General features: G+C 39.0%; 1 protein-coding gene across 1 annotated transcript in view; it reads left to right on the top strand.

The window, feature by feature from the left end:
* Positions 1-1,612, top strand: part of LOC110451972 (BTB/POZ domain-containing protein 6-like) — a 9,023-nt gene extending 7,411 nt beyond the window's left edge. The window contains exon 4 of the mRNA XM_021500214.1: positions 1,335-1,612. Coding sequence (XP_021355889.1) covers positions 1,335-1,612 — 278 coding nt within the window. The remainder of the gene's footprint in view (positions 1-1,334) is intronic.
* The last annotated feature ends 21,788 nt before the right edge of the window (positions 1,613-23,400 follow it).

The following is a 23,400-nucleotide window of genomic DNA, read 5'->3' as shown; positions in this document are numbered from 1 at the left end:
ACTATTTTTGTTGACCTTTGTCCATGGAAGGTCCCGGCAAAATTTCATTGAAATTGGTTCAGGGGTTTTGGAGAAGAAGATTTTTGAAATTTTAGTCAATTTGACCGTTTTTGGACCCGCCCCTCAGGCCCCTGGGGGCTTAGGACTAAACCGGCGACTATTTTTGTTGACCTTTGTCCATGGAAGGTCCCTGCAAAATTTCATTGAAATTGGTTCAGGGGTTTTGGAGAAGTCGAAAATGTAAATTGTTTACTGACGCACGACTGACGCACGACGGACGACGACGGACAAAAGGCGATCGCAATAGGTCACTTGAGACTTTGTCTCAGGTGACCTAAAAAATTGACGGACGGACGACGGACACCGCAGTACGGCATAAGATCACATATCCCTTCTGTATTAATCTTGCACTTGTTATCTTAAAATAAAATACATTTACAGGCAAAATACCAGTGTTTGATTCATAATTTCATTTCATCATATTCTTTTGAGTAAACAATAGGATTGAACAGCAGGCTGGGCCTATATAAGTTCTCTCCTTAGGTTGACATGACAAAGACAAAGATGAATGAAATGGGTTGTAGGAAAATATTGATTCAAATTATATATAATAAGTAGCATAGATATATATATAGCAGATGGTATAGGGGAGATAATTCCATGTATGTTTCAATTACATATAAATATTTAATTGATATTTGTAGCTATACAATGCTCTTATTAAAAAGTCAATCATTATTAATTAGTAATAGGAATGCAATGCCCTAATGATATATTAAACAGAGAAATTGCTACAATTGTATTTATTTGCAAGTAATTACTGCCCCCTGTTCATACCCTGCTGCTGTTGCATTAAGTAGTTAAAAGAATAGAACAATTTAGTAATATTGACATATGCCCTTCCCATTTTCAATTAACTCTATGGAGAGCCAGACTGCTGTTACATGACAGTAACTACAGGCTGACTTGATGGCGTAACGATACGGTTGCTATTGCCAATTTAACAAACAAAATGGCCGCATTGATACCCCACTTCGTTAAACAGGCAATCGAACATTTCATTTATAAAAAAAATATAGTTATATTTAAACTACAATACAGAGAAAAAAATATTTATAAAATAAGTTACATATTTTCTTTTTTATTAAAATAAACAAACAAATAAAATAAATAAAATAAAATAATTAATATTGAAAAAAAAGCATCACACATCTGTCATCTGCTGTCGTCTGCTAGAAACGTCATCGCTTCCAGCGACTCTGAGGGCGATTTATTCGAAACAATTGTAGATCTAGGCCTATCGGAAACGAATTTTAACATTGAACTACCCGCAGGAACGCTAAATAACAGCATTTCATCCAGTGACGAAGAATTGTTACTGAATATGGACATGGAGACCATCCAGACTATATCGGCGAGTTCAGTGCCAAACGAAATTCCAGACCTTACGGGGGCCGTTTTTGAAGAGCTGCCCCTACCAAACTCCCCTCTCCCCTTCAAGCCACTGGAGAAAGAAATCCAAAAACCTGCGATCACTACTGAGACTACTGGACCACCAGCAAAGCGATTTAAAGTCTGCACGGAGAATGAGAATCTCGGCAAGCGCCATTAACAAAAAGGAACACTAGCTGGGCCTTGCGAATATTTCAAGGTAGGCCTGCATGAGTTGAAGTTTAATATAAAAGTTGTCCTTTGATGATTTATTCACACAACGTAAACTTGGTAAAACAACTTTTAAAAGAACACAAAGCTGTTAGACCTATTGAAACAAAGTGTTGTTTTTATAATCACAAACAATCACATCGTTTCCATGTTACATAATGGAAAGATTTTTTTGACAACAAGGAATGGCAGTGTAGTCTACGATTTTTTTTTATATACTATAATAGGCCTATCCCACTTTTTAATTTTAGATTGGAACACAGAAATATATGGGCAGGCCATGAGTATGGAGAAGGTTTCCCACTTAGAATTGGCAGCAGCCCTGAGCAAATTTTACGTTGAGGCGAGGCCAAAGACGGCGGAAGAATTGTACCATAGGAGCACCCTAATAAATATTAGGGCAGGAATAAACAGACATCTAGTGGATCTTCAAAGAAATGTTGACATTGTTAAAGATAGAGAATTCAAAAAAGCTAATGGTGTTTTAGACGGGCTATTGAAAGAAAGGACACACACGGGACAATCAAAACCTGTTCAACAAAAACAAATTATAGAACGAGATGATTTGGAAAAAATAAGCACTTACCTGTCAAGCGCCCCATCCTGTCCTATTATCCTCCGTCACTATGTCTGGTACAATTTATCGATGCATTTCGTGACGCGAGGTATGGATTTCCATCACCAGTTACGCACTAATTCGTTCCGGTTTGTAAATGACGAAAGTGGTGAATATGTCACACTTAATTTTGAGACCCAAAAGAAAAATTGGCAAGGGGGGTCAAATTCCAATTCAGAGAGTCACGCTTCAGAAAAAAGAATGTATGCAATTCCAACTGGAACGTCATCAGTTTGTCCGGTAAAAATGCTGAAACTTATGTTGGAGAAAACGGACAAAAATGCCACACACATTTTTAATCAGTATCGGAAAAATGCAGTGTCAGCATCATCGTCCAACGAGATTTGGTTTACAGACAAAGCATTGTCAAAGCGAACCTTTTCCAATTTTCTTACCGAGATCTGTCGTGCTTCGTCTGTCGTCAAACGTTACACAACACATTGTGTCAGGGCTACGGCGACACAATATGATTCCAGGCTAGGCACACAATGTTCATGGCCTCCCACAAATCGGAAAGTTCATTACGATCCTATAATCGCAATCTTTCGACAGCACAAAAAAATCGCTCAGCACATCGTTGTCAGCGATTACAATTCCCGTTTCGAGATCCCCACAACCCGTTTCGTCACAAACAGTGGTACGTGTTCCGTCTTCACCCATTTTTATGAATGAAAATCCTCTGCCCTTGGATACACTAGCACAGAACACGAATATTAATGTCCAAGCGAAAACAGCTACACCTAGTTTCTTTGCAAGTTCGTCTTTCTCCAGGTGCATATTTAACTTCAAGGAGGGGGGTAACCCACACAGTTTACCCGAAATGAACTTGTAGATGACACGGGACCGCGTCACTGATTTGTGCGTTTGCACGTATCTGGAACTTTCTAATTATTTGTTTTTGCTGAATAATTAATTGTTTGTGAAAAGATCTTTTGCAATTTTTTTTAACAATTGTAGTAAATAAACAAATTAAAGAATTATATTTTAAGTCATATTTTTGTTGTTTCATTGCTGAATTTGCACGCACTATATTTTTCGACCTTGGACTTGCCTGTTCTTTCAAACATTGTTGTGCTGATGTCGTGATGTATAAGCGGGAAGTTTAAAAAGTAACAAAGAACAAGGGAAATTATGTAAAATGTAAATATAAGGATTGAACGTCTGTCAGATTGTAGTTACAGCCTATATGAAGCAATCTGGGTGACAGATACATAGAATGACGTCCGTATATATATCATTGGTAGGAGTGATAAAAAGTAAGGGATACAACATCAAAATATGAAAAAATGAAATGAGGCAATTCAGCTAGAAGATTTGTTTGAAAATGTAGTGTAAGTGTAAGATGTATTGCCAGTGTTCTATGTGTAAATCTTTCATCCCATCGAGTTTCAGACAAAAAGTCTATAACGGCCTCTACCGTTCCCATATCATCCACTCGAAAATAATTCAGATTCAACCACAAAACACTAAGCATTCAAACTTAGCACATTTATATTTTACTTTATTGCACCCATCAGTAAAAAAAACACCCACAGCTTAATCCTTTAGGTGTATAATATTAAAACATCAATGTATATATAACAATCAGTAGAATCACATAACGGTTTAAGGACAGTATTTTATCAGTTATGACTATATATAACAAAATGTATAGATTGTTTTGATTAATCAAACAAGTGTTCTTGTGTTGTATATATATTTAAGAACACTATCAAGTATAGACTTATTTTCAGTATTGCTTAACATAGTGCTTCCATCGAGAAGTATTTTAGTATTAAGATTAACCAGACACACTTCAAAAATCTCATTTATTAAAGTTTGTCTCTTATCAGCATACATTGGACATTGTGAAAGATAATGTGTAGCAGTTTCATAAGCATCACCACACAGACAAGATGGACTCTTACAAGTGATCTTGAACAGATCATAGTTCAGGTTACTCGCCTCATTTCTCAGTTGACATAAGATTATGTTACCCTTTCTGCTTTCACAATTTTTAAATAATCCGAGATATCATTATTGTAACATATTTTATTATAGACCTTGGCCTAAAATTTATTAACAGTAGGGGAATGTACTGTATCATTTTCAAGTCCATTGAACTTGTTGCACATTACTGGGAAGAAGCATTTAGCATAGGATTCTGTACGACATAGTGGTGGGTTAAACATTCTTACATTTCTTAGAGTATACCTATCATTTTCTGGGTTATGAATAAGAGGATCAATTATGTCATGGAGGTATGTGGGTGATAAATTGTTAGTTATTTTATACATCTGAATTAGCGTACGGTTCGTCCTTCGTTTAGACAGAGATTCCCAACCTAGTTCTTTATATAGAGTTTGGTGTGATGCACCTTTGCTTAGACCTGTGATAATCCTTGCAGCTTCTAGTTGTACAGATTCTAATATGTTTTTTAAATTGTCAGAGCAGTTGTCCCTGACAATATCTTCATATTCAAGCATTGGGCGGATAAATGTTGTATATATTTTGCACAGTGATTTCCAATCAATCTTATATTTCAGATACCTGTTTATTCTTTTTCTAGCCTTTTCATATATTAATTGAACATGGGTAGACCAAGTGCCATCTTCAGAAAAAGTTAATCCAAGATGTTTGTGATCATGGGCATTATCTACACAAGTATTAGTGAAATTAATTAGAGGATGGATAGGTTCTTTTTTTTCTAGAAACAAATAGTGATGAGGTTTTAGAGGGGTTAAATTTAATGTCCCATGTACTAGCCCAGTTGTTAATTCTATCTTGGTGTTGGTTAAGATAATCTGCTGCTAGTTGTGGGTTTTCGTCTACGATGACATATACTGATGTTTCGTCTGTAAGCAACAGCTTAATGTTACTCTGGACTATATCAGTGATGTCATTAATGTATAATAGAAAAAAAGGACCGATAACTGATCCCTGAGGAACACCGGCATTAACAACCCTACAAGTAGAACAAGAGGCCCAGAGGGCCTGTATCGCTCAGCTGAATATGTTTAAAATAGTTGGTATGAAGTAAAGATATAGCATTCCATGGTAGGCGCTGTCATGAAATTTCAGATAGATCCATGCAGTACTTGAGATATAGCGAGAACAAACTTCAAACAGAGCCCCACCCCTATGCCCCTAGGGAATCATACCCATCAATTATACAAAATTGAGTCCCATTGGCCCAAGGATGCTCCAGACTAAATAACGATAAAATCCCTTAATCCCGATGACCAAAGAAGGATTTTAAAGGTTTTACCTCCATTTCTCCTATTGGGCCCGCCCTTCTGCCCCCTGGGAGACCACACCCACTGCTTATACAAAATTGTGTCCCCTTGGCCCATTGATACTCCAGACTAAATTAGGATACAATCCCTTAATCTCTATGGTAGAAGAAGGACTTTAAAGGTTTTACTTCTATTTCCCCTAATGGGCCCCGCCCCTCAGTTCCCAATAAGGCCACACCCACTGTTTATACAAAATGGGTTTCCCTTTACCCAAGGATGTTTCACGCCAAATATTGAACAAATACTTTCATTCCTACAGAGGAAGAAGGATTTTAATGAATAATTTGCTATGTTTCCCCTACTGGGCCCCGCCCATCAGGCTCCTGGGGGGCCAGACCCACGGTTTATACAAAATTGGATCCCCTTCACCAAAGAATGCTTCAGACCAAATCCTTAAATTCCTACAGAAGAAGAAGGATTTTAAAGAATAATTTGTTATGTTTCCCCTATTGCGTCCCGCCCCTCAGGGCCAGACCCACGGTTTATACACAATTGGATCGCCTTCACCCAAGGATACTTCAGACCAAATATGGAACAAATGCTTTCATTCCTACAGAAGAAGGATTTTTTAAGAATTTGCTATATTTCCCCTATTGGGCCCCGCCCCTCAGCCCCCAAGGGGGCCAGACCTATCGTTTATACAAAATTGGTTTCCCTTTACCGAAGGATGATCCACACCAAATATGGAACAAATCCTTTCATTCCTACAGAAGAAGGATTTTAAAGAAGAAATTGCTATGTTTCCCCTATTGGGCCCCGCCCCTCGGGTCGCTGGGGGGGGCCAGACCCAGCATTCATACAAAATTGGGTCTTCTCCCCCAATGATGCTCCACACCAAATTTGTAAAATCCGCTCAGTGTCTCATGACTAGTAGTGTAAAGTTGACGGACGACGGACGCTGTAGTATGGCATAAGCTCACCATGACCTTCAGTTAGAACTCTGTGCTTTCTATCTTCAATATAATTCTCAAACCAGTTAAAAACATTGCCTGATATACCATATGCTTTTACTTTATGTAGTAACCCTTTGTGCCAAACTCTATCAAAAGCCTTGCTGATGTCGCAAAATAGAAACCTTAATTGATTCCCTTTATCCAGGTTGCTAATTATGGTGTGGTATATAAAGAGAAGTTGGTTAACAGTTGAATCACCTGGTTTAAAAGCCTAATTGGTCCTTGGAAAGTATATTATTAGTTGTTAAATAGTTACATAAATATTTGTTTTTTTTAATTTTTTTCTAAGATTTTACTAAAACATGATGTTACAGATATTGGTCGATAATTGGAATAATTATTTTTTAAACCATTCCGTTGGTATACAGCACTAACATTAGCCATCTTCCATGGCCCAGGTATGCACCCGTTAGATATAATTTTGTTAAATAAAACTGTAAGTGGTAGTATTAAGGAAGGTTTTAACTTTTTATGACTTTAGGTAACATGCCATCAGGTCCTGCTGCATATTATCGGACGAGTTGTCTCTCTTTGTTAGACTCTCTAACGCCCGATGTGTTCCGGACGACACCCATACAACAACAATGGATGCGAACAGGTAACACGTTGATAAACCTGAATGGTACTCAGCAGGTTTTAAATTGAACAAAAAATACCAGGTGAGCTATTAAGGCCCCTGGGCCTCTTGTTCTCTATTTCCCCTATAGGGCCCCATCCCCCGGGGGAGCACATCTTTCATTTAAAAATACTAAATTTTCTTTGCTCGAAGATTCTCTAGAACAAGTCTCCTCTATTTCCCCTTATTGGCCCCACCCATGTCCCTAAGCATGCTTCAGACTGCATTTGGGTTAAATCCCTTCACTTGTATAGTAGGAGAAACAAATCCTCTATTTCCCCTAATGGGCCCCGCCCTCAGAGGGGCCACACCCTCCGTTTATACAAACTTGATGCTCCTTTGTCCAAAGTACTCTAGGACAAATTGGGTTAAAATCCTTCTATTGATCGAGAAGAAGATTTTTAAAGACTCGCCCCTCTGCCCCCAGGGGGACCATACCCTCCGTTTATACAACACTGAGAGCCCTTTGGCCAATGATGCTCCAGACCAAATTTGGTCAAAATCCTCTGAGTCGTTCATGACTAGTAGCGTTTTAAAGGAAAAAGTTGACAAACGACGGATGCTGTGGCATGGGATAAGCTCCCTTGGCCCTTATGGTCAGGTGAGCTAAAAATAGTTCCCCTCCTTCTGTACAAATGAAGGGATTTAAACCAAATGTGGTCTCTAGCATGCTGCTTAGGTGTGTGTGTGTGTGTGGGGGGGGGGGGGGGGGGTCAATTTGTTTAATTTCTATAAAAACATGGAAACTAATTTTCTTGGTGTCTTTCCCACCAAAACAGATTGATATGTAGTTCTTCTTGCAACTTTGTTTATTGTACTCCTCTTGCTTTATAAACGGAGGGTGTGGTCCCTAATTAGGACCTGATCATATTTCAGCAACATAAGTTTGCAATATAACTTATTGCCTCAATAAACCCCACACAAATCATGTTTTGGATTTTTTGGCAATAGAAAAAGGCGGGGTTTGAGCTTGACTTTCGAAAATAAAAGACGCACATTTGAGGCTCAAAGTTAAAATCAGAGGATTAGGAATGAAAAGCAATTATGTTGCACAAGGCCTTTTTCAAACCCTTTGACTTATAGAAAGGGGGTTAAAAACTATTAATTAAGCTAATTAGGGGTTCACTCAAACCCCCTATGTTTATATTTAACCCTATTCTAATGTGTAAATTTATTATCAAAGATTTCATTCCAATTTTTAAAATGTGCCCAAAAGTCAATACTGCGCTCAACGTTAGTTTCATCCAATGAAAGTTCATTAATCAACATTTTCAGAAGTCTTTCAACATGGGCTGTTTTGATTCTATATCTTGCACAGGTTTTCACTTTCTTCTGGCATGATAAGGCTCTTTTACATTCTAAAAATAGAAAAAGAAGTCAATAAGTGACAAAACGTTTTTTAACAAATTTATGAAAACAATATATAATATTGCATCTCAATAATAACTGAAAAAGATACAATATCCCTAACACTAATATAAACATAATATTTTTTCAGAATGCTTACAACAAGAGCGTCCAGGAGGCGGCCGTAAGCCCAAAAAAGGAAAATCCCTAAAAGCGAAAGTGTAGAGGTGCATGAGGGCTCGGATGATTCCACTGAAGACCCTGCATATTTACCCGAGTCAGACAATAACAAAGAGAGCAGCGATAAAGAACGCACACCAGAGAAGAAGACGGAATACCCCGGGTTAAGCGGAACCTCTGGAGAACTAAATATCTCTATTCCGACACTTTTTAGTAAGTGCTGACCCTTTGAGTTAGGATTAGAGTTAGGATTAGAGTTAGGTTAAGTTGCAATATGTTTGTCCTAAGTTGCAATATTTCAGAATTATATTGCTTGGAGTAGCGAATTTGTGGTTGCAGGACACAAGAGGTAATACAGTGATTATGAAATCAGGCTAATCTGCAACTGATTTGACATCGGTACATATTGCTCAAACTTTGTATCTAGGTAGGATCGAAATCCAACCAATCAGTGAAGGGGTCTCCTTATAGGTACGGGCGAATGGTTTATTAGCAAGGATATATTATTGTCTAATTCATATCAGAATCATCATGGACCTGCCCGTTGCAAGTATTATGTATGACTTTGATTTCGACCATTCTTTTGAGCACAGTTCTGCTTCGACCATACTGACGAATTTGTCGCGAGCCTTGTGATGTACAACCAAGCCAGTGTAGAACAGCTCACGGTTTTCAGCAGAAATCATGGGCTGTTGTACACCGTCTATATACCAGTGCAAGCAGGCTCTGTTCCTGTGGGCTAAGCAAATCCGACATCTGGTTGTAAATAGTGTACATACGTTTTTGTTAATGTTACCGGGCAGATGATTGGCCATGTGATTCTTTATGATTATAACCTGGGAAATCACCAAGGGTTGAAAATCGAAGTAATATCAGATCATCTTCCCCAAATGCCTTATACTAACCCAATGCCATGTGGTCATTGTAACTTTAACCCTAACACTTTATTATTTTAACCGCTTGAGATCATATATTTATATGTTTAAATTAAGTTGAAATATGCCAATTATCAATATATGAACGTTTGCAACGTAGGACAAACATATTGCAACTTAACTTAACCCTACACTTTAGTTGCAGTGTCAGTCAGGGCTTATAGGATTTTGCATACCATCAAACTACTATCAAATACTGATAATGCTAATCCAAATTGAATTAATTCCAATTGCAATTCAACAAATGTTGGTCCAAAATGTGATTTCCTTATATAAACTATAGTAAAATATACCCCTCTCCAGGGGGAAACGTGAGAGCCAAGGGCACCTTAAGACCCTTCCATCTATGAAGAATATTTGATTATACTATATTTGGGTCTTGAGAAGGTTTTTGTTTAAATTTTAGTCAATTTGACCCTTTTTGGCCCCGCCCCTCAGGCCCCTGGGGGCGGGGGAACAAATAATTCACAATTTTCCTTTGGCCATGTCAGGTTTCTGCAAAATTGCATTGAAATTTGTTCAGAGGTTTTGGAGAAGAAGTTGAAAATGTAAATTGTTTACGGACGCACGACGGACAAAAGGCGATTAGAATAGGTCACTTGAGACTTTGTCTCGGGTGACCTAATAAGAACTTAAAAACCATAAAGGTCAAAAGTATTTGCTGCATAAGAAACAAGCAAGAAAAACCGAGCCTGTTGAACTGTGTACAGTTTGTAAAAATAATCCCTCCACCGATAAAGTTTATATTTACATCACAGTATGTAACATTGCCAAATGGCAATAAAACAATATAACGCAAACCATTAATGTCGGTGGTGTGAGTGAGGCATTTTTTTAAATTAACATAATGTTTTTCCAGGGTACAAATGGGCGGAACGTAACAGTTCATTTGGAGGGAACAGATGAAAGAGATCCTCAACATGCCCCACCATCACGATAGCCAAACTTCATAGAGGGTCTGTCACTGGATCAGACAGACCTCCATTGTTTCAACAGACAGATCATGTTATCTTGTTTGACAGTGCAGAGGACTTTCGAAAAGAACTGATTCAAAGTGTAACGCCTAGTCTTTCAAAGAGTTCACAATGCAAACCATCTATCACATCAATGGGAACACACACAGACATGCACAACAGTGACAATACTGACAAATTAATCTTGGAAAGCAGGAAAACGTCATCAATCTCCAGAAAAGAAGGCTGTGTATGACTCCTAATGAGGAAGATACTGAAGTTACACCACATATACCAACCTTGCCAATGCCAGTGTGGAGAAGGAGATTTGAATTGGATTCAACCTATCAAGCCATTCTCCCAACATAACTTTCATCTCTGCATCCACCTCTGCATCCGACAGACACATCTACATTTACCGATTCCTTGTTGACTTCCAATGATGCTCCAGCCTATCAACTAACACATCTACTTCTGCCTTGGCCAATTCAACTTCCAACAACACATCAACATTGCCTAACGAGTCATTGATTTCATACGACTTTACCGCCTCTTGTTCCACAAGTTCCAGTATGTCCAAACCAAGCTGCCAGTCACACACTGTCTTATTCTCCTCAGGACCTGTTTATGTTCTTGAATTCTGATCTAATAGTTCCTTGTTCTCGGCAATCCACAATTCACATTTTTGAAATTAGTTCATCAGACCAGCCTGTGATTTTTGACTTAGACGCACAGACACCAGATTTATCAGTGGACAATCTCAATGCAAGAGACATTATTTAATCTGAAAGACAACAGAACTAGTAAACTGTTTGCATGGACATTGACAAAGAAACCCTTCCCACCGCAGGAGGTTGTGGGAAGAAATGTGTATGGCAACAGAGGGAAACTCGGATTTGCTCATCTCGGGCATACAGCGCATATGTGAAAGTGGAGAAGTGCGAAAAGCTGTGTGGATGCCATTAACTCTGGATTACGGAAACACAACAGATAACATATACTTGCAAAATGATCATCTCAATGCGGTTGTTAACGACTTTGTGTGAGACACCCATACTTGGTGTGCAAAAACCCCCATACATTATTGATACCCATTGTGTTTAGGTTAAATTTGAAGTACTCGCAAACTGGAAACTATTGCCTCTTTCTGAAAATATCCATATTTGCCCAGTGTTGAAATGGCAAAAATTGAAATGCAGCGAATATTCCTAGTATACAGTAGTTTAGCAATTTTAAATGTATGTGGCTAAATGATAAATTTAGTACATTTTGGTACATATGTACTAATGTGGGTAAATCATCAGGTATGTTTCAAGATTTAAAATTAATTGTGATTTCTATTGAGGATGATGCTTTTGATGCCATTGTGATTTAAAGAGTTGTTAAGAAATTATTAAAGATAAACTTTTCCGAGTAAGTTGTTGATACAATGATCATTGTAAGTTAGGTCCCTTTATTTTTTTTACTGGAAATCTCTGTCTTATTTGAGAAGAACATTTCATAAATATTAGAATATTTGCCAAGGCAACAAGACATCAAAATTGATGTAGAGGTTGGACAAATAGTGGAGACAGCTTACAGTTATAAATTATTTTGTATGGAGTACATGTTTCATGATTCAAAATCTAGCATACAGATTTAAGACTAAAAGTATTTGAAACTAGCACATCCGATTCTAAACAAGGAAAATGGAGAAATTCTAGCACACTGACTACTTTGGGCCCCACCCTACAGTCCTTGGGGTAGGGCTGGCTCAAAATCTTTAAAGTATCAAGCTGTCAACTCAGGGTTATAATTCCAATCAAGTTATTAACATGTAATATTCAAAGTATCATTTGCCATTACAAACCATAATAATATTTGCCCCCCCCCTCCTTCCCAAGGGGGTAAATGTGAGACCCTAGGGTCATAAACTTTAAGACCCCTCCATCTTTGAAGAGTGTTTGATTTTACCATATCTGGGTCTTGGAGAAGAAGATTTTTGAAATTTCGGTCAATTCAACCCTTTTTGGCCCAACCCATCAGCCCCTGGGGGTCAGTCAGGGCTCATATGTGCATACCATCAAACTGCTACCCAATACTGATAATGATAACCCAAATTGAATTACTCCCAATTGAAAGTAAACAAATGTTGGTCCAAAATGTGATTTCCCTACATAAACTATCGTAAAATTTACCCCCTCCCCAGGGGGAAACGTGAGACCCAAGGGTCAAGAAATTCACAATTTTGGTAAAGCACCTTAAGACTCTTCCATCTATGAAGAGTATTTGATTCTACCATATCTGGGTCTTGAGAAGAAGATTTTTGAAATTTGTCAATTTGACCCTTTTTGGCCCCGCTCCTCAGGCCCCTGGGGGCTTTTGTTCGTTTGTTTGTTTGATTTTGTTTAACGTCCTATTAACAGCCAAGGTCATTTAAGGACGGCCTCCCCTGTGTGCAAGATGCATGCGTGTAGTGTATGTGTGTGTATTTTGGGAGGCTGCGATATGTTGGTGTTTGTCTTCTTGTAATAGCGCGGACCTCTGGGGGACCAAACCGGCCACTATTTTTGTTGACCTTTGGCCATGGAAGGTTTCTGCAAAATTTCATTGAAATTGGTTCAACAAAAAAACTATAGTAGAAAACAATAACTACAACGATCTTGTATTTCTTAATGTAACAAGCCATGGACGAGCAGTTAAGTTTGGAGAGAAATTGTATGTTTGGTTTAAATACATTCATGAACAATATCCTGATGCTTTACTTGGGGCGATGGTTGATGATGACGTATTTGTTTGTGTTCCTCAGATTTTTAAAAGACTTGATCAACTGAAATCGTCAAAATTATACTATGGATGGACACATGGTGCTGGATCACACGTCAAAACAGACACACGTGTCGATGACATTTTTGTAGTTGTTGGTAAAGACTTGTTAGAAAGAATCGCAAAGTGGCAGTATTTTACCGGGAAGAAATGCAACACCAGTAATTTAGGCGACGCATCTTCAGCATCATCATGGCTCTGGATATACGATGACATAGATTACCGGTCTGACAACAAAGAGAAATTTTGCAAAAGATCAGGCCAGGTTTTTGCTCGAAATATGTCCTTAACCATAAATCGTCCGTAGAAGTAATAAAAAAACTTCACGAATATAACAAACCCGGAAGTTAATCTATTCATGATGGATTCATTGGCGCTGTGACTGGATCACTGTTTTCAAGTGAAGTAGTAAGAACACTTCTACCACAATCATTAGCATATGAACGCAAATATTTGGTGATCGTGGACAAAATGCCAGCGTGCGATAAGTGGGCAGTTGTTACGACAATTTTCTCTCCATAAAAAGCTGTAAAACACATAGTGTCATTTTCAATGTGGTGCTTAGTAATTGTAGCAGACACGAACACACCACTACAGGAACCATACCTTCATAAACTTTGAATGAATAACGAAACTTCCTAAAGAATCAAGTATCTTTCGCTGAAGGAACAGAGTATATTGTATCCTTTATTATCAGAAACTTTACCAGTCAAACACTTTGGAAGGAAAAATATAGGGTATATATATGCAAAACACCACAAGGCTAAATTTGTATGGGATTTGGATGATGATAATTATGGAATTGTAGATATTAATGATTTCAAACCAGATTTCCCTTTGCCTCATGTCACAGGTGGGCAATGATGCACAGAATCAACTCGTGAACCCCATCCCTATTTTGGAGTAAAAGAAAAATGTACCTGGCTTAGGGGTTTTCCTCTTCAATATATTAAGAACAAAAGAACTCTGCCTAAGCTTTGTAACTCAAGTGATTCAAATCAATTTGGCATAATTCAATCATTAGCGAATCAGCAGCCTGACATATATGCTATTTATAGAATGACACGTGACGGTCCATTTAACTTTAGTGCAACTAGAATATACCATCAACCATTCGTTTTAACCAGAAATACGTATACGCCATTCAACGCCCAGGCAATGTTATGGCTAGCGTTTGCTTACATGGCGTTACCTATCAGCGTAAGTGGGCGTGTCACTGACATTTGGAGAAGCTACATTGCACAATATTACCTTCACTGAAAAACGTTCGATTAGCATGTTCGCCACCTGCTGTGATTTAAGAAAGAAATGCCCATAATAACTTAAGATATTTCAATGCTGAGTTAGACTTTTATCAACAAAGTAAACAATTGATTGTGTTTCTTTCATATGAACGTCTGGATGATAAGAAAATATCTAGAAAATCTTGATATTCAATTCCCTGGGGCATGGACTACGACATTGACAAGCATCAACAAATCAGAATAAATAACCATAAACAAGATGACTGCTTGAAAGTCTTTGATCTAATTTGAAATGAATCGACTCTCGTGTCAGTTTCTTACCTTTTTATAGTACATTTAGTTTGACATAATGTTTACATAAATGTGAACAATTTGAAAATGTAAAAACATTAAATTTGTTTTAATGTAGATAGAAATAGCAGTCCCAACAATTACTTTTAAATCAGTAGCGCACCACTGATCAATATTAAGTGTAGCTAATGGGTTAAAAATAAGCTTGAGTATGGCAGCCAACAAAAATCAAGGCATCTAATACTGGCTTCAGTGGTTTTCAGGCAAATAAAATGAACTCCAAAGCAGTCCTTCTTGAATTTGTCGCACGACCAATACAATTCCTCACCAAATTATATCACCAAAAGGGATAGCCAATCCTTAATTTCAATTAGATCTTCTCGTTAGTTCCCGCAATCAGTTTAAGCCTACCATAAAGTATATTATATACCCATTATATATATAATATTTGGCTGGGGGAAATAAAAAAAAATGTATATACCCAAGCTTTTGCAAATCTACTCGTTAATTTGATATTTGAATCAATCTACTATTATAGTGTCTTGTACATTTTCGCCATATGATTATATTACCTTTTTTCTCTTACCCTCACTAAGTTTTGATAGTGTATCCTTCGCAAATACAACTATCACCATATATCTACAAAATAAATACATATTTTAGATATTCTACTCACAATTTCAATTCATCAAAACTGGACGAATTTACTTCTTTCTGTGAATGCATGCATATTTATAAATATGTAGTTATGCAGGCAAGGGTGTGCCTGTATGTACAGGGCTACATGTATGTACGGATGTATGTATGTACCTGGTTGTATATGTACGTCTGTGCGTGCACATGTATGCGAGTGCATATGTGCGTTTGCGTAAATGTATGTATCTATGAAATGTTTAGTCTTTCATTTTTATTTCTTAATTCTTTTTATTAATAGATATTTTATCTTCAGTTTTTTTATCCATTGAACTATTGATTTTAGTTCCGATATAAACACATGTACACGAGTTTGTATGTATGTGCGTATGTGCTTGAGTCGTTTTGTATTTTACGTTTGATATCATTGCACATTTTATATTATTATATGGCACAGTGTCTCGTCAATCAGGCTGGATATATTTTTTTCCTTAATTGTATTTAAATATTTAAACCTTTAACGTGAATAAATATGTAATACTTAAAAGAAATCCAATTATACAAGGCTTCTTACTGTAATTTATGAGCTCACCAGTAACCAGGCAACTCGATGGTAATTACTAGGTGTTTGTGATCAGGTATCTCAGTGGCTAAACACTAGGTGGTTGCGACCAGGTATATCAATAGTTAACGAAAGGCTCATCTGCCCAGGTGTCTCTGTGTTTAACGCTATATGCTGGTGACCTGGCATCTCAGTGGTAAACGATAGGTGTATATTAAAAGGTATCACGGTGATGAAATACTAGGTGTTCCTGATCAGGTATCTTGGTGGTAACACTAGGTGTTTGTGAACAGGTATCTTAGTGGTAAACACTAGGTGTTTGTGACCAGGTATCTCAGTGGAGAACATTTGGTGCTTGTGACCAGTTATCTCGATGGTTAACACGTTTTGTTAATGGCAGGGTATCAAAAACTAGATGTGTGTGACCAGGTACATTGTATCCTGGTGGTAAACACTAGGTATTTGTGATCAAGTGTTTCAGTGGTAAACACTAGGTGTTTGCGACCAGGTATATCGATAGTTAAAAAAAGGGGTGTTTCGACCGGGTGTCTCTGTGTTTAACACTAGGTGTTTGTGATCAGATTTCTCGGTGGTAAACAATAGGTGTTTATGGCAAGGTATCACGGCGATGAAACACTAGGTGTTTGTGACCAGGTATTTCGTCGGTGAAAACTATGTGTTTTTGACCAGGTAGTTATGTGGTAAAAACTTTGTGTTGGTGACCAGGTATCTGAGTGGTAAACAATATGTGCTTGTGACCAGGTATATTGGTGTCTCTGTGCTAAATACTAGGCTGGTGTGACCAGTTATCTCATCAGTAAACACTAAGTGATTGTGACCTGGTATATCGCTTGTAAACACTAGGTGTATCTGCTCTGCAGTAGCCCCCAGATTCGTCTGTGGCAGGCAGGGGATGTTCCCTATTATCTTCCAACGCCAAGTCATCCTACATCTTTATACAAATTGGGAGGGCATTATTTCCTTGAACATTTTATTGACTCCCTGGGTCCCTATTGTGATAAGACAGCTACCTTTACCAGTAATTGATAGGATAACAGCTTAAATGGGTCTGTCTACGGGCAGCGAGCTCATCAATGCAATTTGCAAAGGGGCACACTGTCGGATTGACCAACATTGTTACCACATACCCCATAGCTGATATTGGGCCCTGTAACGGGGAGACTATTTTCATACTTATCAAGGCACAGGGTGACTGTCTATTGATTGGATTATATCCATAACCGTGGTGTTCCTTGGGGAGATAAGCCCAAGACTAAAAGCTGTGGTTATTGAGGTATAATCAAATACTGGCCTCCACCACTAACCTCATCTCCAAAGGGGTACGGTATGACTGTACTTAACAACATATTGTTACTTAAGGGGTTAATAAACAACTTTTCGCTCAATTCTAGGAGGCGAAAATGTGTTATCTACTTAATTCACAAAACACTGTTCACTTAAGGGGGGATCTGACCTTCACAGAACACTGTTCATTTAAGGGTGGTATTGACCTCCCCATTAATCCACCACTGGAGGGCCGACTTCAAGCGCCAACACCCAGGCGGTTTCTCATCATCAGACGTCTTCTTGGTCATAACCAGGCCCTAGGAGGGGCCTTCATAAAACGGGTAGGAGTGTCGTGAATTTCGGGAGAGTTATCTCCCTTGGACCGTGCCGACACGAGAGCTCGTGAGCGACAACATCGCTGTGACGTTTCGGCGCCGTCTCTTTACATCTTGAACTTGAACATACAACACGTGAGTGATTTTCCTCCACCTTGTCTTTGATTTCAGGAGCTGAGAGCAGTTACAACTACGACAATTCTCACAAAGTAAGAATAATTTCCTACTGAAAATTGACAAATATACCAAACGTAGTATTTCCCTATATAAACTATAGTAAACTTTACCCCCTCCCCAAGGGAGAACGGAAAACCCGGGGGTAGTGAAATTTACAATTTACATATTGACTGTAGCACCTCAGAGTCTGGAGAAGAACATTTTTGAAATATTGGTTAATTTTCCCTTTCACCCTGGCCCCCAAGGTTGACAACATTTGAAAACAAGAGACCCAATGGGCCGCATCGCTCACACTTGTAACCTTAAAAGTAATAAAGTAATAAATAAAGCTACAGGCAAAATATCAGTATTTATGATTAAAATTCGTTCAAAAGACCCGTTATTTTTTTTTAAACATTTCACCCCTGTGATTGAAAGTCGAACTAAGTCATTATGTTGAACACATTGTATAGCCTTTCATCTCAGGATGCAACTTGCAAAGTATAAACATCCTGGGACCCATGGTTATTCATAAGAGGTTGTTTAAAGATTTTAAACAAATTTGACCCCTGTGACCTTGAATATAAGTCAAAGTCATTCACTTTAACATAGTAGTCCTTGATCCCAGAATATGCTACTAACTAAATATCAACATCCTGAGCCTTTTGGTTATTCAGAACAAGTTGTTAAAATATTTTAAACATATTTGCTCCTCATTTATTTGAACAAACTTTGTAGCCCTTTAACTCAGCATGCTACTGGCCAAATATCATTTCCCTGGGCATTTTGGTTATTGAGGAGAAGTTGTAAAAAGTTTTTAACATATTTGACCCCTGTGACCTTGAAAATGGGTGAAGGTCATTCATTTGCACAAACTTTGTAGCCCTTCATCTCAGCATGCTACTGGCCAAATATCATCACCCTGGGCATTTTCGTTATTCGGAAGAAGTTGTTTAAAGTTTTTAACATATTTAACCCCTGTGACCTTGAATATGGTTGAAGGTCATTCATTTGCACAAACTTTGTAGCCCTTCATCTCAGCATGCTACTGGCAAAATATCATCACCCTGGGCATTTTGGTTATTCAGAAGAAGTTATTTAAAGTTTTTTTTTAAGACAATTGACCCCTGAGACCTTGAAAATAGATGAAGGTCATTTATTTGAACAAACTTGGTAGCCCTTCATCCCAATTTGCTTCTGGCCAAATATCATCACCCTAGGCCTTTCGGTTATTAAGAAGAAGTCGTTTAAAGTAAAATATTGACGCCGGACGACGGACGCCGCACCACGGCTTAAGCTCACTTGGCACGAAGTGCCAGGTGAGCTAAAAATGATATTCTGGTTCTTGGAAAGTCGAAAATGTAAAAAGTGTATGGACTGACGGAAAGCGATCAGAATAGTTCCCAACTATTGCAATTGATGAAGCAGATTTATATTGATCATTTTTCCTAAATCCCAAATGCTGCAGGTGTTTCCGCATTAGTCACCTCATCCGATACACGCAGTTGTTAATATGTGTATTTTTCTCGATCCCCGACCTGCAGGGGTGATTCGCAAATGACACACATGTTGTTTTTATATTTTATAAGCGAACAACTACATTTCGTCCCCTTTAAAACTTGACTATCTTTCCCGTTAATGTAGGCCATTCATATATTCAATGTTACAATTTCGGGTGTAAATCCTGGCGGACCTGCAAATGTTTATGGTGGCCTTGCAATGCTTTGTCAAGGCTCACCTGAAAGCAGCATCATATGACTAGGCCCGACCGGTCGTTATTTGATAAACGAACAACTCGATCGGGTCCGACCGGTTTGAACCGTTCAAACGAAAACGACCAAAGTTATGGCATGGACTGCTACAAGGTCCACAACTTGATCTGTTTTCTTTGTCATAGAATACCACAATGTTCCGCACTACGTTATGATTCAACTGTCGGTCAGTGATTGGAAGATGTTGTAAGTGCACCTCCATGCCATTTTAGAGGTAGCTTTTGAGTCATTTAACAGGTATATGGCAGCAGATATAAGTTGACGAAAACACATCTAGTGCAACATTTGGCATTTGAGGTCTCGCACGCCAAGCAACTATTTAACTTTTTTTTTCATTGACGGTTCTTTCTTCCGAGTTATGAAAAAAATGTCTTTGTCAAAACTATATGGAAAATTTCAGTTTGATTAAATTTGCGGAAAATTTCACGATTTTAAGTCGCACATATTTTGTCCAGCATTTCCTTAAAAGAGTTTTTTTCCTTTTCATTTAAACATTACCAAATAATATTTCGGTTGCAGGAGTGAAAACATTGCAATTTAAATTACGCTGATAGTCGACGAGTGTACATATTAACTAGGCTTTATATGTAGAAGCAATGTGCTGTATTTTAGGGGCCGATAACAGCTTAACTGGACTTGATTACACCCCTGCAGGTGGGGGATCGGGAAAAGAATACACCCGTTGTTACCCACTGCATGCATCGTAGGAGTCTCCTCCCGAATGAAAACCATCCACCAGCTGTGTACTTATCATGGAAAGTTCTATCTTAAACGCTCCATCCTCCTTTTGACTGCATTCAGAAATATGTTGCAAAAAGGCTTGTCGACCCATGTGGTGTTTTCGGGTGTTCTCTTTTTTGGACAACCCCTGCAAATGGGGGATCGGAGAAAGAACACACCTGTAACCCACTGCATGTATCGTAGGAGGCGAATTATTTCGGAACCCCCTGCATAATTAGGGATTTGCTTTGGTGTCCTCTATTTGGGGACACAAAAGCGACCAAAATAAATCTGCTTCACCTATTGTAATATTTGGCATATTTCTCTTTCTACTTCCAACTGCCTTTTATTTCATAGCGCCTCACTTGGCAACACCTCACTTATGGCTTGAGTGTTGAGCGTCCGCCCAGGCTAGGTAGGCAGTGTCCCCAGGCCTGGACATGCCAAGGTCCGTAAAAATGGTAGTTATTCCCTGCTTAACGTTCATCATTTAGGGGAATGGCAACAACTTGTTCACCCGTTGTCAGTATAATGTGACGGGGCGGAGTGCTGTGCTGGTTGTCTACGGCATGGCATTTCAGTGAAATAGCACCATTTATGTCGGCATAAGACCCGCGCTATCACAAGGAGGCAAGCACACCAAACGTACCATGTTTCCTGCATACACACACACAAGCACACATACACTACACACATGGATGAATGTCCTTAAATTGGCCCAACTCCTCAGTCCCAAGGAGGGCCACACACTGTTTATACAAAATTTAATCTCTTTTGCCCAAGGATGCTCCAGACCAAATTGGGATGAAATCCCTTGATCCCTATGGTAGAAGACGGATTTTAAAGGTTTTTCCTCTATTTCCCCTATTAGGCGCCCGCCTCTCTGCCCCGAGGAGGACAACACTCACCATTTATATATAATTGAGTCCCCTTGGCCCAAAGATGCTCCAGACTAAATTGGAATAAAATCCCTTAATCCCTACGATAGAAGAAGGATTTTCACGGTTTTACCTCTATTTCCCCTATTGGGCCCCGCCCCCCTCTGCCCACAGGGGGGCCACACGCAACGGTAATACAAAATTGAGTGCCCTTGACCCAAGGATGCTCCAGACTAAATTAGGAAAAAATCCCTTAATATGGTAGAAGAAGGATTTTAAAGGTTTTACTTATATTTCCCCTATTGGGCCCCGCCCCTCAGGTCCCAGGAGGGCCACACCCACCGTTTATACAAAATTAGTTCCCCTTTACTCAAGGATGCTCCACACCAAATATAGACCAAATCCTTTCATTCCCACATAAGAAGGATTTTAAAGAATAATTTGCTATGTTTCCCCTATTTGGCCCCACGGCTCAGGCACCTGGGGGCCAGATCCACGGTGTATACAAAATTAGTTCCCTTTCACCCAAGAATGCTTCAGACCAAATCCTTTCATTCCTACAGAAGAAGGATTTTAAAGAATTTGCTATATTTCCTCTATTTGGCCCCGCCCCTAAGCCCCCAGGGGGGACAGACCCACCATTTATACAAACTTTGTTCCCCTTCGCCAAAGGATGCTCCAGACTAAATTATAATAAAATACCTTAATCCCTACGGTAGAAGAAGGATTTTCAAGGTTTTACCTCTATCCCCTATTCGGCCCCGCCCCCTCTGCCCACAGGGGGGCCAAATCCACCGTTTATACAAAATTGAGTCCCCTTGGCCTAAGGATACTCCAGACCAAATTTAGTCAAAATCTACTTGGCCGTTCAGGACTAGTAGCGTTTTAAAGGAAAAGTTGACGGACGCTGCGGTATGGCTAAAGACACAAAAACACAGAAAATACCTACAATGCCTATGCGAGTATTGTGAAAACCTGCGTTTAAAGATACAGGGGATCCGACAAAATTGCCGACAGGAATAACAAGCATCAACTAAAAATGACAAACATACACGAAACCCTAGGATTGACCCTTTGTCCCAAACCCGGTCCATTTTATAACCTAAAATGCATTGACCGTGATTGTGATCAATGTGGAGTAGACACATTAAACAAGAGGCCCAGAGGGCCTGTATCGCTCACCTGAATATAATTAAAGTAATTGGTATGAAGTAAAGATATATCACTCCATGGTAGGTGCTGTTAGTACATATGAAATTTCAGAAAGATCCATCCAGTACTTGAGATATAGAGAACAAACTTCAGACAGAGCCCCACCCCTATGCCCCTACGGGAGTCACACCCACCAATTATACAAAATTGAGTCACAGTCACCCAAGGATGCTCCACACTAAATAAGGATAAAATCCCTTAATCCTGATGGTCGGAAAAGGATTTTAAAGGTTTTACCTCAATTTTTCCTATTGCTAATACAAAATTGAGGCCCCTTGGCCCAAGAATGCTCCAGAGATTTTAAAGAATAATTTGCTATGTTTCCCCTATTTGGCCCCACGGCTCAGGCACCTGGGGGGCCAGATCCACGGTGTATACAAAATTAGTTCCCTTTCACCCAAGAATGCTTCAGACCAAATCCTTTCATTCCTGCAGAAGAAGGATTTTAAAGAATTTGCTATATTTCTCCTATTGGGCCCCGCCCCTCAGCCCGAAGGGGGGCCAGACCCACCATTTATACAAACTTTGTTCCCCTCCCCCCAAGGATGCTTCGGACCAAATATGGACCAAATCTTTTCATTCCTACAGAAGAAGAAGGATTTTAAAGAATTTGCTATATTTCTCCTATTGGGCCCCGCCCCTCAGCCCGAAGGGGGGCCAGACCCACCATTTATACAAACTTTGTTTCCCTTCCCCCAAGGATGCATTTGACCAAATATGGAACAAATCCTTTCATTCCTACAGAAGAAGAAGGATTTTAAAGAATAATTTGCTATATTTCCCCTATTTTGTCCCGCCCCTCAGGCCCCTGGGGGCCAGACACACCATTTATACAAAACTGGTTCTTCTTCTTAACCCAAGGATGATCCACACCAAATTTTGTTAAAATCCGCTTAGTGGTTCATGACTAGTAGTGTAAAGTTGACGGACGACGGACGCTGCGGTATGGCATAAGCTCACCTTGGTCC

This window comes from Mizuhopecten yessoensis, unplaced genomic scaffold, assembly GCF_002113885.1.
Source record: "Mizuhopecten yessoensis strain PY_sf001 unplaced genomic scaffold, ASM211388v2 scaffold6353, whole genome shotgun sequence".
Classification (NCBI taxonomy): domain Eukaryota; kingdom Metazoa; phylum Mollusca; class Bivalvia; order Pectinida; family Pectinidae; genus Mizuhopecten; species Mizuhopecten yessoensis.
The sequence above is the reverse complement of the archived record's forward strand: the minus strand, read 5'-3'. Positions and strand labels throughout refer to the sequence as shown.